Raw genomic sequence first — 14,015 nt, forward strand, 5'->3', positions numbered from 1 at the left:
TTAAGGAATAAATGACTTGCTGACTATGTCGACGAACTTTTAAATTGCTGTGCAATACAACCCCCTCTAACAAATAATATTCTTCATTCGAACACTACGAGTGATATAATGCAGCGTAATATACTATAAAACTAGATCATCTTTGTTCGTTATAGTAAAGTGATCCAGAACTGTACAAATTCTTGGGATACCATGACTTTTGCTTGTCAACTCAAAATGGATGCTAAAAGATGCAAACGACGAAATATGTGTTGTTCTTTTTGACTTAGTGTTGTTCTTTTTGACTTATTATATTATATAAACTCTCTCAGGCTTCAATCCTTAAGCAACAAGCGATCCGATACCCTTTTTAAAGAAAAACAAAATAAATAAATAATGTCTAGAAACTCCACAAACTAGCTCACTTGCCCTGATTCAGATATATCACATTCGCTTGAGGCTTCCTTGAGCCGAAAAACATCATCAAAAAGCCTTTGGAAGGAGAGACCGAAAAACTGTAATAGTTTCCAATATTATTAAACCCCCTCAATGCCTCACGCCCAGCTCTTCATGCCCCAAACTTTGATGGGGGGTGCTTGCATCGGAAGTAGATCACAGTGAAGAACATGCATATTTGGATAATGCATATTAGGACGTTCCAGATGCTAATCGAAGCTGGCATGATGACCAAAACATGGTTCTCACCCAAATGTAGTTCGAGTGGATTTTCGCACATGCTCATTTGCAGGTCACGTACTCGTGACCAAAACAACCAGCAAGACTCAATAAACATCATCATCATTATCATTTTTGTCTTAATCATCCATCATAAGGGTTGCGGAATCTTTTGATAAGGTCTGGCAGATCATTGCTCAGCATATCATCGATGGCTTGAATCATCTTGGGCTTGAACTTCTCGAACTTGTCTATGCTGTACGCTGAGAGGACCTCTTTGAAGTGCTCCACATTGGGGAAGTCTCCGACAGGAAGATGGTACTCCTTTTGCACCTGGCAGAACAAGAAAAACCATAGCATCTTTTAAACTTCAAAACGCTCCGAAGGGCAGAGAATGTAAAAAATTTCAAACTCAGGAAAGGCAGGAGAACTCTGGGTGCATGTTAGTATGGCTTACCTTCTTGAACTCCTCCTCTAGATTGTCCATAAGGCGCTGCTGTGCCTTCGTTTTGCCCATCATGGCCGGCATTTCTCTCTTCAGGTGGCCAATCAAGTAGGCATGGATTTTTGCAGCTCGAGCTCTTTTAACAAATTCATTTATCTTGCAAAAAAGTAAGTTCAAGAAATGTACAACTAAGAGGCAGTAGCAGAATTTGGTGAAATGTAGGCATATATGTCCCCCAAGAATCATGATGCATGAAAATGTGGGTGTAAATCATTACCTTTCGGTCACAGGATTTCCTAGGAATATCCTTCAAATCTGCAAGGAGATTGTCTTGTTCTGGCTCGAAGAGATCTTTACCAATTGAGCCTCTCAACGCCTCGCTTTTTGGCTTGTCATTGAATGATCTGATTGCAAGAAAAACACTCAGAGCAAAGTTTATCAAGACCTTACACCCAAACAATCATGAAAGCGGTACATCTATGATTTAACAGATTCTTACATGACCCAACAGCAGCACAACTTCATTATTTGAGACTGTTCTCTTTTGAATTTTAGGTGTCAAAAAAAAGCCCACATTTAGCACTCACGTACTTCAAGGAAGGCAGAGTGTTGCCTACCCAACATAGACACGTACAACCTCCGGAGAGTTCAGAACTTTTCCAAGGGACCACATGAGAGCTCCGTAAACCCTCGTCAACTGTATGGACAAATCCAATAATCAGCTCATACACATAGTTTAGCTTCAACAGAAACCCAAAAGACACAGGTACAAGCAAAATAGCTTAGCTTTATGAAGTAAACAAAGACTTTCGAAAAAGAATCTCTGACCTGTTGTGTGCTAACTTGATCAGCCTTGTTTAGGACAACTCTAATCTTGTCTTCATGCCCTCGAAGTGATGAGATAACACGTTTGAACTCATCACTGATGTCTAGCTTGTGAGGGTCAAAAAGCAACAAAATGAGGTCACTCTTTGCAGCAAACCATTCAGTCACTCCAGTGAAATCATAGCTACGCTGAGTCCGTTGCTTCTCTCCAGACAAAACTCCAGGAGTATCCACAAAAGAAATGTGCTCGAGTAACTACAAGGTAACAGATTATGGTAAGCTGTATCATGTGTAAACTGAAATGAGCAGGTTAAAGAATGCATGAGGTGCTTGCTAGAAGCAAGTTTAGATTATACTAAACCAGAGTTAACTTTGATAAAAGGTCTAAGGATGTAGCAGATGACCGAGAAACTCAGACAAGATTCCTTACATCCTTAGACACTTAAAAAGCATTCAAAGCTGAAGCATGTGTAAAACTAAAATGTTCAGGTTAAATTAAATCTAATGTCCCAAGGCGTGATGTGTAAAGACTGAAATGCTCAGGTTAAATTACATCTAATGTCCCAAGGCATGATGTGTAAAACTGAAATGCTCAGGTTAAATTAAATCTAACGTCCCAAGGCATGATGTGTTGTGTCTGCCAGAAGGTTTAAACTTAAGTCCATATATAGGTGAACTTCTTACTAAAGCAGAGTTAACTCTGATAAAAGGTCTAAGTATGTGAGCAGATAACCAAAAAACTTTCCTTACAGGATTAGGCATTTGAGAGCATTCAAACTTGGAAAGAAAAGCTGCTCCAAATCGTGTGAGCCCAGTGAATGGCATGTTAGTTTGCACCGCGATTGTATTCCCAGGTATACTTCGACCATCAGGACCTCCCTGCATTCAAAATATGTGAGTGACCAAAACAGTAAACTCTTAACCAAAATAATGGCAATGATAATGAAAGTAAGCTATTACCATGACAACAATAAAACGGTCTGTAGTAGGCTCAGGTCCAATGTGAGCTCCTGAAAGAACCGGCATGAAATCACAGTCAGATGTTAAAGCTATGAAAACCATGGATTCATGGGAAGCCACGTGGAAATGGATGTCAACCAGGATAATCGGTTTTCAGTAGATGCTTGATAAAAGTAGTTTTCCCAGTAGAGTATTGCCCAAGAAGCATGACCATAGGCTTTGCATCAAAATCACTGTCAGTCTGCAAACAGAGAAAACCAAGTTACATTTCAATTTCAACATGTACAGATCATTTCAAACAAACATTCTCTTAAAGATACCTGAGGTAAACATGCTTGACCACTTATCCATACACTAAAGTATGAAGCACCTTCAGCAAACATTCTTATGTTCCATTCAGTGCCACAAGAAAACAATCATGTATTCTACAATGCGCATGGGAGCGTACGCATGCAATGACTCACCAAAGGGGGCAAGGCAAAGTCATTGAATTGGTATGCAACTTCTAGAGGCTTCAATTTCTCCATGTAAAGCTTTTTGAGACCATCAATGATGGAAGTAACATGAGATGGTTCAACCTGGACAAAATTTGCAAGAAAACAAAACAGACTTGCTTCATGAACAATGTACATGTAAACAGCAATATGGCATGATCAACTTCCATGGCAGTCTCACCTTCTTGGTGGCTTTTTGTAAAAATAATCTTGACATCAGGGTTGGAATCTCTTGGGAAGGACCTGCAAAAACATGAGGTCATCTTCATCTTAGCCTGTAAGAGACACCAGATGCAATCGAGAAAACACCAAGGCACGTTCAATTGATGTCAAAAAATGGAATTGAGGCCAGCAAGACATGTTCACAGACACCTTACCCTTCATCTCAGCATCACTTTTTTGAGGAGTCCTCTTGACCTGCAAGCCAAAGAAAAACCCCAGAAGTGTAAGTATGGCCATACTTCGTTTGATGGGACAAACATAAGTATAAACTAGTAAGGCTATCAAGAGAACATACAGATAGCACCTCGTCTAGTCCTTCCATTATTGGGGGACTTATGTTCTCAGCCTCTGCAAGACAATGAAAACAAGAGAAATACAAAAGCTGTAGATCAGGCTGCATCAGTTAATGTCATGCCTAAGCTCCTCATTGCAGCTCATTCAAGTAAAGCAGCATCATACCTGCAGTTAGCAGCACATTGGCCGATGGTGTATTCCCAATCTGTACAAGAGATATGACCTGGCAACAAAACAACTGTATCTTCTAAGATAGAATCGAAAAGTGTTCACATCTTCAAGTTCACAAGAAAAACAATAAAGCAACCCAAAGCACTTATTACAGCATCAACAGAATTTTGTTACAAGTCATGTGCATGTTAAGCAAAGAAATGCAACCTGCATTGCTGTCACGAACTCGTGATAACCGAGGTAGCCCTGTCGTTTAGAGTCAGCGACGGCCCAGACCTGCAAAAATACTATAGTCACGACATTTCTTGCAGCATTCGTAGGTTCGTTCTTCATCAGTGTACAGATGGTGACTTCACTTAAACAACTCTCTCTCTCTCTCTCTCTCTCTCTCTCTCTCTCTATATATATATATATATATATATATATAGCATTCGTAGATGGTGACTTCACTTAAACAACTCTCTCTCTCTCTCTCTCTCTCTCTCTCTCTCTCTCTGTAAGAGAGCTTAAATAAAAAGAAACGTGGGAAACAGCTAATGGGAAACATGGGGGGGATCGTAGTTTGGAGGAGATGATCAGGAAATTCGTAAAAAATCAAAACTTACGGAGAAAACGTTTTGGGGGGAAATCTTAAGAGGAGATTACGAAATGGAAACAGAAACAGCAACTGTCGATATATTTGTGTGTGTTATATTTCTCCCACACTCTTACGCTAAACAGATCACCAGACTACTAACAAACTGAGCAGCCCATTATATCCCAACAAACCGGCCAGTAACCAGCTATGCATGCCGATCATAGTCACAAGGGACGGGGGACGGTGACGGGGGACGGGGATGGGGACGGGACGGGGGACGGCCATAAGTAGGGAACGGGGACGGGGGAGGGAACGGCACTCAAAAAATAATTTTTTTTTAAATTTTCTACTCTGCACTTATTCTACTTTGGAAGCACATCAAAATGAGCACAAATTTACACTAAAATGCTAAGATTTTGAGTCATTAATAATTAAGTAGATACAAAATGAGTCATGACTCAAGAAGGACGGACTCAAATGAGTCAATGACAAAAAAGTGCTGAAGACTAGAGGCTAGAGGCTAGAGCTAAGTAGTAAGGCCCATGAATCATGATCCATGAATGATCATCCACGTGAAGTGCTCGCCTCATGGTCATGCGTAGCTTGTGCGGCTGCCAAAGAAGCATCAAGCTCATCCTCAGTCTCATCCTCACTAGCATGCTGCTCCTGCACCTCATCCTCCCGTTGCTCTTCTTGTTGACTCATCTCCCACTCGGTGAAGGAATCTGCCTTCTTGGTCATGCTCTTGCAAAGCATTCGCAAGTTCGCGTTGACGAAGACAAGGTCATTGGCACGCTCTACCCCGAGTCGGTTCCTCTTCCTAGAGGCAATGTGGCTGTAGGTACTCCAAAGTTGCTCCAAGCAAGAGGAGCTGACGGCCTGGCTAAGTATGCGGATGGCAAGCTGCTGCAGCTCCGGTCCATCTGAACCAAAGTCCTCCCACCATAGAGCAGCACCAACTTTGGAGCGGTCAACCTGTGCATCATGACAGCAAGATGATCCTCCATCCAGCGCTCACCTCCCGGTCGCTCTCCTGCTTGTTGCCTTGGAATTCTGGGTCCACCACATAAGCTGCTGCATGCAATGGAGAGTAGTAGGAATTCCACCTTCCTAGACACAAGGCATGGATCTCCTCGTATCTGTCTTCGTCAGGCACGAAGTCTTTCAACTTCTCTATCATGCGATCCATGGCCTCGTAGACCTTGCCTATGCATGGCTGCATAGCGTCTACAATCCTCAACAGGTGGACTATGGGCCTCACCATAGCATCTGTGGTCTTCACACGCTCCCACCAAGAGGCGTCATCCGCCCGTAGCCTACACTCTTGGCCAGTGTTTGTATGGGACTCTTGCATGGCGACAAACTCGTCGCTAAGGAAAAGCCCCCTCAAAGCACCACTACAATCCTTCAACCGGCCCAACATGAGAAAGTTGTAGGCGAACCGGATGTCGGAATATTTGAGAAGAGAGAGACAGGACCTCTTGTTGAACTCATGCCGAAGTCTTTGGTGGTTGAGGACAAAGGAGACCATGGTGTTGGCCTCCTCAATGAGCGGGCTGATCCATGGTAATGCCCCGATGTCCTTGAGGAGGTTGTTTAGGCAATGAGCCATACAAAAGGACACCGTGACATGTCCATACATACCTTGGAGAATAGCTCCCGCCGCCCTATTGGAAGGCTCCCCATCCGCAATAAAGCCCACTACATGCTCGGGGCCAACGATCTCCATGGTGGTAGCCCTCTCCGCCGCAAGCACATCCGCGCTCTTCCCAGTGCCGGATGCATCATGAGATGAGATGAAGTACATCTCTCCACGGGAATATGCAACCATGCCGTGAATACTCCTCTTGCGGGTGTCACTCCATCCATCCACAATGAGGGAGACTCCGTTCCTCTCCCATTGCCGCTTTGTGTTGTCGGCCGCTTGCTCTACAATGCGCTTCTCCTTGTCGAGCAATGTAGTGCGCAAGCTCTCGGATGAGGGGGGCGTATAGGTTGAGCCATACTCCCCAATCTTCTTAACCATTACCTTGAAGTATTCCGACCTATTCAAGAAAGTAATTTACTAATGACAAGGAGACTAGTCACTAGGATGATGAAAACATGAATGATGAATTGGCAATGATCGAAAGCACTTACCTAGCTTGAAAGGCAATGTGGTCGTGGAAGAAGAAGCGGGCCACCGCCATATCCACCTCCTCCTTCAACTTGGGGTTCCAATTCTCCCCAAGTGTAGATTGTCGCCGTGGGCCACGTAATGATTGAGAGGCCGTGGAGATGGAGGGTGCCGGTGTCGTGGATGGAGTAACATTCCGACTTGATGGCGAAGGTGATGGTGTGCATGATCCCGATCCACCACATGACTCCATGGTAGAGGCTTGAGTTCCTCTCCCCATCGTCGCAGGATCCACGGCCACTCGTGGTGTCCTTCTTGTCGCTTCGACCGCTTCGTAGACGCTAAGCTTGTCAAGAAGTTCGCGTCTCTTCTCGGGCGTGACATTCGTGCAAAACCTCACCTCATGCCCACTCTCATGCAAGAGGTGGGCTCGCACTTTGTCGGCGCCACCCGTTCGCCGGTACGGGCAAAGCTTGCATACCCATGGCCGAGAACCGCCTCCATGAACGGATGTGGTGTAGTTTACCTCCTCCCACCATGTCCATCCCGTTGTCCTTCTACGAGAAGCCCCGGCACGTGAGGAGGATGCCATGGTTGAAGATGGCTTGCCGCTTGACTCTTGAGCCTTGAGGAGTGAGAGAGAGAGAGAGAGAGAGAGCCTTGAGGAATGAGAGAGAGAGAGAGAGAGAGAGAGAGAGAGAGAGCCTAGAGGCTTGAAAGTTGGAAGAGTCAAGACTCAAGAGGCTTGAGGGAGAGGTGAGAGCCTAGGCCCTAGAGCTTGGAACTTGGAAGTTGGAAGAGACTCGAGAGAACTTGAGAAGATTCAAGAAGCTTGAGCAATGAGCAATGAACTTGTGTGTGGCAGCTTGTAGCCTTGTAGAGGTGGGCTCTTATATAGATAGGCAAGAGAGAGAGAGGGCCAAGGCCCAACAGCCATAAACGGCTAGTAGAGCCCAAGCCCAACAGCCATAAACGGCTACAGTGGCAGGCACGCGCGACAGGCAGGCGCAACGGCCAGAAACGGGCGCCGGCGCAACGGCTATCTGCCGTCCCCGCACAGGCCGTCCCTGACAGCCATCCCCCGTCCCTGCGCCGTCCCCGGTTTGAAACGCCAGTCAGGGGACGTCCGTCCGTCCCCGTTCCTGCGCCGTCCCGTGTCGGCGTCCCCACGTTCCTAGGCACCGTCCCCGCCGTCCCCTGTGACTATGATGCCGATGGTGAAATGGTGACAAAAGAAATTCAAAGAAGAGGAAGCAACATAATATCAGCTATCAATGTGTAAGATGAAAAATCGACGCTTCCCATTTGAGCTACTGCACTGAGGAATTACCACTGGGAGCCGAGTCCCGACAATGTATCATGAAATGGCACAATGCAAATGTTTAACCCGGTCATGTTTTACGCATGGCACAATGCAAATGCATTTACCAACTCCTTTTTATGGTCACTTAAAAGTGATTATCATCACAAATAAAAGGTGAATCAAGCATTTAACCTCACAAAATCTAACTCTGTTTGCAGGAATTGAACAGTTATTCACCTGCTTAAGGTCTTCCTTTGACAGCTTTGAATGGGAAAAAAAATCAACAGCATCAGCTCCAGTGATCCTTCCATCACCATCTGCATGCATTCAAAATAACGAACTTCGATTGTTCAGTTAGTCCATCTGTTAATTAACACCTAACCTAAGTCCAGAGATTCCAAATCACAAATGAATGTAACGAAACAAAGTTACAAGAGAAAGTACACATGGCATAAACTAATGCTGGTATAAGTTTGGACATAGCAGAGATGTAAACAAATCCATGCAGCACCAAGAGGACAGTTTGTGCAACATGCCAGATGAAGGATATGCACAAGATTTCTGATTAATCAAGCCCCAAAGATGAGAAGATGGCATGGTGTGAACGGCATGATGTATGCCATAGGGGTGTACAATGCAATGAGGGATGAGAAGTACAACAGTGTGATTCAATCAGTATATAGAATGGTGAGCAGACAAACAACGAGGTAAACAATAGTCAGTGCATGGCATAGCGAGCAAAACAAACAACATGGTGTCTGCTGTAACTACCTGATCAATGCATGGCATGGTGAATGAAAATTAAGTAGGCGTAGCGCATAATGATCTGATCAATGTATAGCATGCTGAGTAAATGACAGGGTACATGATGTAATGATCTGAGTATTATGTAGCATGGGGAACAATGACACTATGTATCATTGGACATTCGTGCCCGGGGCTGTTTGGGGAGGGGGGAGGCGGGAACATATGGAGGGGTATGGCATGGTAAAAGCACATGGTGGATGTATACGGCATGGTGATGGAGGTAGAGCACGGTAATAACGTATGATGGCATGACATACAACACGGAGGCTATAGAAACAAGGCAAGGAGATTGTGATCTGAAGCTTCCGATCTGGTCAAGAAGAAAAGCTTGAGAAACAAAGGCGAAGGTGAGGGGAGCTTACCGAGGTCTGCGTATTGGAACCACTGCTTGTACAAGCGCTCGTCTTGTTTGGCGTAGTTGGAGTTGTGAACTGTGAGGATGTCCATGTCTGCTAGTGTTTTGTAGATCGCTCTGAAGAGTGAAGCAGTATGGATCTCTCCCTCTCTCGCGCTGTCAACGGCCTCTCAATCGCTGCCGCAGAGATTGAGTTTTCAAATGAGCCCCCTGCAACGGAAACTAGGTGAAAACGAGCGCCGCAACACCCCCACGTTCACACGCGGCCGAACACACGACCGATAGGGATTTATTTAGGACCGTTTCACAAAGGGCGGGCGGGCTCACAAAGGGCGGGCGGGCGGGCGGGCGGGCGCAGATTTTCGCGCCCATAACCGCTGTGTTTGAACCAGCCCTCAAAATGCTTGAGTGAACTGCCTAATAGACATCACTCAAAGTTAGCAACCCTCATTTGGCCCTTGGTGTTCAAGTCAAGAGCTTACCTTAGTCTTGCCAAGGTGTGTGTCATTGGGTCTTACCTTCAAGCCATTGTGGGTGTGCTAGCTTGTTCATCATTTCCTCACTCCGTTGTCACACAGGAATGCTCCTTGTCTCAAAGGGGTATATTAAGGTATTGAGCTCAACTAGTGTTGCGGGCATTGATGACCCGCCCTGGTGATAGTTTTCGCACTTACACCACTAGCTACGTTGGTGAGATGTGCTAGTAGCAAGACTGTGTGTTATGTTATAGTATGAGAGTACTTTCCCTTATAATAGCATGCACTTTTATCCCTTTATGTTACGGTTGTAGAGAAGAGAAAAGAATACAAGAAAATTTAGCCATCCACTACTCTTGTATGCTTGTCTACTCTGGTGTGTGTGTTTGCAAGGAGCTCGAGCTCATCGTCTCTCCTGCATTCTTCTCATGGACTAACCATTATATGTTATAGTCGGAGAGTACTTTCCCTAATAGAGAGAGAGAGAGAGAGAGAGAGACAGAGAGAGAGAGATGAATTAGAAAAGGTGGATAAGAGAGAGAAAGAGAGTTAGAGAGAGAATGTGTGAGTGAGTGAGAAACATTGATAGAGAGAGAGAGAGAGAGAGTGTGTGTGTGTGGGTGTGTGTGTGTGTGTGTGAGAGAGAGAGAGAGAGAGAAGAGAAGACAAAGGGAGAAATAATAAAAAAACACTGCATATATATATATATATGTATGTATGTATGTATGTATGTATGTATGTATAATGATTATTTATATACAATGTAGAGTCAGCTATAGACTCAATCAGCTCGTAAAAAGTCTACATCCTCCCCAAGAATAACTATCCTTTCTAAGGGTATATAATCCCTGAGTATAGTCTATATAATATGTGCTGAAGAATACAATCTAGAGTCAGGGTAAAGCATAACACTAGCTCATGTATAACTCCAAGTCATATGAGTACCTTTGTCAATTTAACATTCTTCTAGAACCTAGAAGTCAATGTGCAATACAAATGGACTCGCCTCGCTCACCATAGTACCATAAGTAGTATTGGTCCTCCTGAGTTGGGAAGAACTGATCAATGCAATGGGGGATCAAAGTAGGTCGCGACTCTAGATTTCCGGACAATAGGTGCTCATGAAAAGAGTCGGCAATATGATCTAACCCTTGGACCACTTAGGGTACTCTAGTAATCTGAACAGGGGGATCTGCTGAGCCATCTAAAAAAAGAAGAAACTATATGAGTTTCCCATCATGAAACATCCCCTCAATTGAAAATCGTTTAATTTTTCCCATGACTCACAACGTGAGTCCAAGAGTTTTATCCGAAGGATAAAATCTCTAATGGATTCATTGGATTGGCGTTCAATTGAATAGAGTTCTGTTGTTGCACTCCACCGATCACCTTGTCTGGAAAATCCATGTATAAAGGCTGATTTCAAGGTTTTGAAGTTGGTCTTGATCGCCGACATTAATGCGATGAACCATCAACTAGCTTTTCCTTCTAAGCATGAGTTCAATGCATGTACCTTAGTGGGGCAGTTGGGATTTCCAAAGGCTTCACATCTCTGTTCAAACTTTTGAATGAATTGAACAGGGTCTATTGTTCCATCGTATTTGCCCATGATTTTGGAAATTTAAACGGTCGTATTTCTATATGAGTCATTGAGGCCATATGTGAGTGCTCTTGTTGGAAGAGACTCACTTAGTCCTTGGGCTACCCCCCTTCCTAGACTAGTTAGTATGTCCAAGGTGTGGGCATCCAGGAAAGGGTTGGTACTTATAGGATTTGCAAGAATGTTAAGCAAGGGGCCAAAGCCTGGTGGAATCGAAGTGACAAGGGGTGTAAAACCTGATGACACGCTTGTTATAGGCATGGCCAATGGCATGGAGAGGTGAATTGGCGGCATGGATCTCAATGACTCGAAGATGTCAGCCATTGGGTTCAGTCCTTGTGTAATTGCAGGCAATCCCTCTATTGTGGCCATGTCAGAGTGCTTAAATGCTCCTTAATTTTTTATTTTTATTTATTTACTTATGCTTTTTATACTTTCCCACAGCCCGTTATAGCCTCAAGAGGCTTGGCGTACTCTTCGTTGGATCAAACGAGTGTCCGTTTGTCCTAATTAGCTTAGGCGCTATACGTGAAACTCTAAGATATTTTTTCGAAAAAAGTGTATGCTAGGAACTTTCCAGATGGAAGAGGGGGTCCTAAAACCTATTCTCCATCAATTAAATTTCCATTTTTATTTATTTATTTTACCACCGTGAACTTCTGTTTCACGCCGTAAAACACTCTTCACGTCTGAACCGGACTTCAAGTGGAAATTAAGTTTCAATTTTTATTTGTGCCACGTGAACTTCTGTTTTGTGCCGTGAAACACTCTTCATGCATAAACCGGACTTCACGTGGAAATTAAATTTCAATTTTTTTTGGGTGCCGTGTGAACTTCTGTTTCACTCCGTGAAACACTCTTCACGCGTGAATCGGACTTCACGTGAAATTAAATTTTGATTTTTTTTATTTTTTATTTTTTATTTTTTACCGCGTTGTAAACTTTTGTTTCACGTCGTGAAACACTCTTCACACGTGAACCGGACGGACTTCACGTGGAAATTAAATTTCAAAAAAAAAATGTCGCCTCGTGAAGTTCTACGCCGTGAAACACTCTTCACGCATGAATCGGACGGACTTCACGTGGAAATTAAATTTCAAAATTTTTTTTGCCGCCTCGTGAAGTTCTATGCCATGAAACACTCTTCACGCGTGAACCAGACTTCACGTGGGAATTAAATTCGATCTTTTTTCTCATGCGAACTGGTTTTTCACGTCATTTAAAGGTGTTTGACACTGTGAACCGGACTTCACGTGGGAATTAATTTTGATTTTTTGTATTATGTAAAGTTGTGTTTCACGCTGTGAAACACTCTTCACGCGTGAACCGGAGTTCACGTGGGAATTAAATTTGATTTTTTTTCTCACGTGAACTGGTTTTTCACGTCGTGAAAGATGTTTCACGCCGCCGTGAACTGGACTTCACGTGGGAATTAATTTCTTTTTTTTTGGAGTCTAGTGGAAAATACGAATTTTCTTTTTTTGGGGGGAATATTTTTTGAATTTAAAATGAAAGGGATATGGGCATTTTCCCAAAAAAGGTAAGTGGAATTTAGCCTTAATGAGTTATGTAAAAAGGTAATCAAGGATTAATCCTTTCACTAATCTTTTCCTTTTTTATACTAATTAAGGACTCTAATTAACCACTAATCCCTAATTAATTCACACAATTGAGCATACCATTGGATAGAGGAAGGAAAAACTAATCTATGTGCATCAACAATTGTATAAATTAATATAAATTAGGAAATTAATTAGACTCTTAATTATAGTCTCCTTTTTAAGGTAAAATTAAGTAAAGAGAGTCAAATTTCTCCAATTGATCAAACAATTGATGTGATTATGTGTTTTGATGCATTTAGATGCTCTTAAAACACTCAAAAACCTTAATGTTGACTACTCATATGATCAATTTAAACCCCAATTAACACATTTTCTAAATTTTTAGCAACTTGAACAAGATTAATCACTCTTAATGACAAAAACTAGTCCATTAAGGGAAATTAGTCAAATTCAAGGATTTTTTGATGGTTTTAAGAAATTTTTTGAAAGATTAAGCTACTCTCAATGCTTGCTAGCACTCTAATCCAAACAATTTTAGCAAAAAAACTCACAGTTAAACTAGAATTAATGATCTTAGATCTATGTTTAAACTAAAGAGAGCTAGCATTCACTAAGATATGCATTCTATTGCATTGTTTGATGCAACGGATGCAAACTAAGCCTAATACAACCTATGTGTAAGTCCTAAGAACATGAAAAACCACAAAAACAATAACAAAAACAACAAATTAATTTAAAAATTAAGCAAAAAGCATTCTTTTCAAAACAAAAAAGAGAGCTATTCTACACCAAATCTTACACAAATCACCATCAAATCCATATCTTTTTCATGGAAAACCACTAATCAAGATAATGGGCAATGGGTTATGCGTAGATTAGAGACAAAACGATGGAAAAAACCAAGGGATGGCTCCCTGGCACAACGGCGCCAAAAATGTTAAGGCTCACCCTAACCCTGCTTGAAACACATCCAAAAATGTTAAGGCTCACCCTAACCCTGCTTGAAACACATCCAAAAAGAGATTACCTGGTGAACCACAACTGTCGTGTGAGGATCTTTCCAATGGCCAAGCTCTCACTACCGCGTTGTACTACGGGTCCTCGTCCCTCCTCTCACCTCACTTCACTCACACACACTCACTAGCATGCATTAG

The 14,015-nt window shown here is 43.0% G+C and overlaps 1 protein-coding gene across 2 annotated transcripts; it reads right to left on the reverse strand.

Annotated features, from left to right (window-relative positions):
• Nucleotides 1-404: 404 nt before the first annotated feature.
• LOC147629507 (EH domain-containing protein 1-like) lies at nt 405-9,457 on the reverse strand. 2 transcript variants are annotated; one of them, XM_086812768.1, is made up of 16 exons: nt 9,231-9,457; nt 8,299-8,378; nt 4,273-4,341; nt 4,060-4,117; nt 3,905-3,948; nt 3,756-3,795; nt 3,560-3,621; nt 3,349-3,462; nt 3,023-3,125; nt 2,885-2,934; nt 2,675-2,803; nt 1,928-2,179; nt 1,717-1,796; nt 1,377-1,503; nt 1,112-1,255; nt 405-987 (listed from the first exon to the last, which is right to left on the reverse strand). In XM_086812768.1, the coding sequence occupies exons 1-16, from the start codon at nt 9,313-9,315 to the stop codon at nt 799-801; spliced, it is 1,626 nt and encodes a 541-aa protein (XP_086668894.1). In that variant the 5' UTR covers nt 9,316-9,457; the 3' UTR covers nt 405-798. The 2 variants fall into 2 exon arrangements, with proteins under 2 accessions (XP_086668894.1, XP_086668893.1); XM_086812767.1 differs by having other exon boundaries at nt 3,896-3,948.
• Nucleotides 9,458-14,015: the final 4,558 nt, after the last annotated feature.

Source organism: Cibotium barometz, chromosome 18 (genome assembly GCF_041138505.1).
Source record: "Cibotium barometz isolate CiBa-2024 chromosome 18, ASM4113850v1, whole genome shotgun sequence".
In the NCBI taxonomy this organism is placed as follows: domain Eukaryota; kingdom Viridiplantae; phylum Streptophyta; class Polypodiopsida; order Cyatheales; family Cibotiaceae; genus Cibotium; species Cibotium barometz.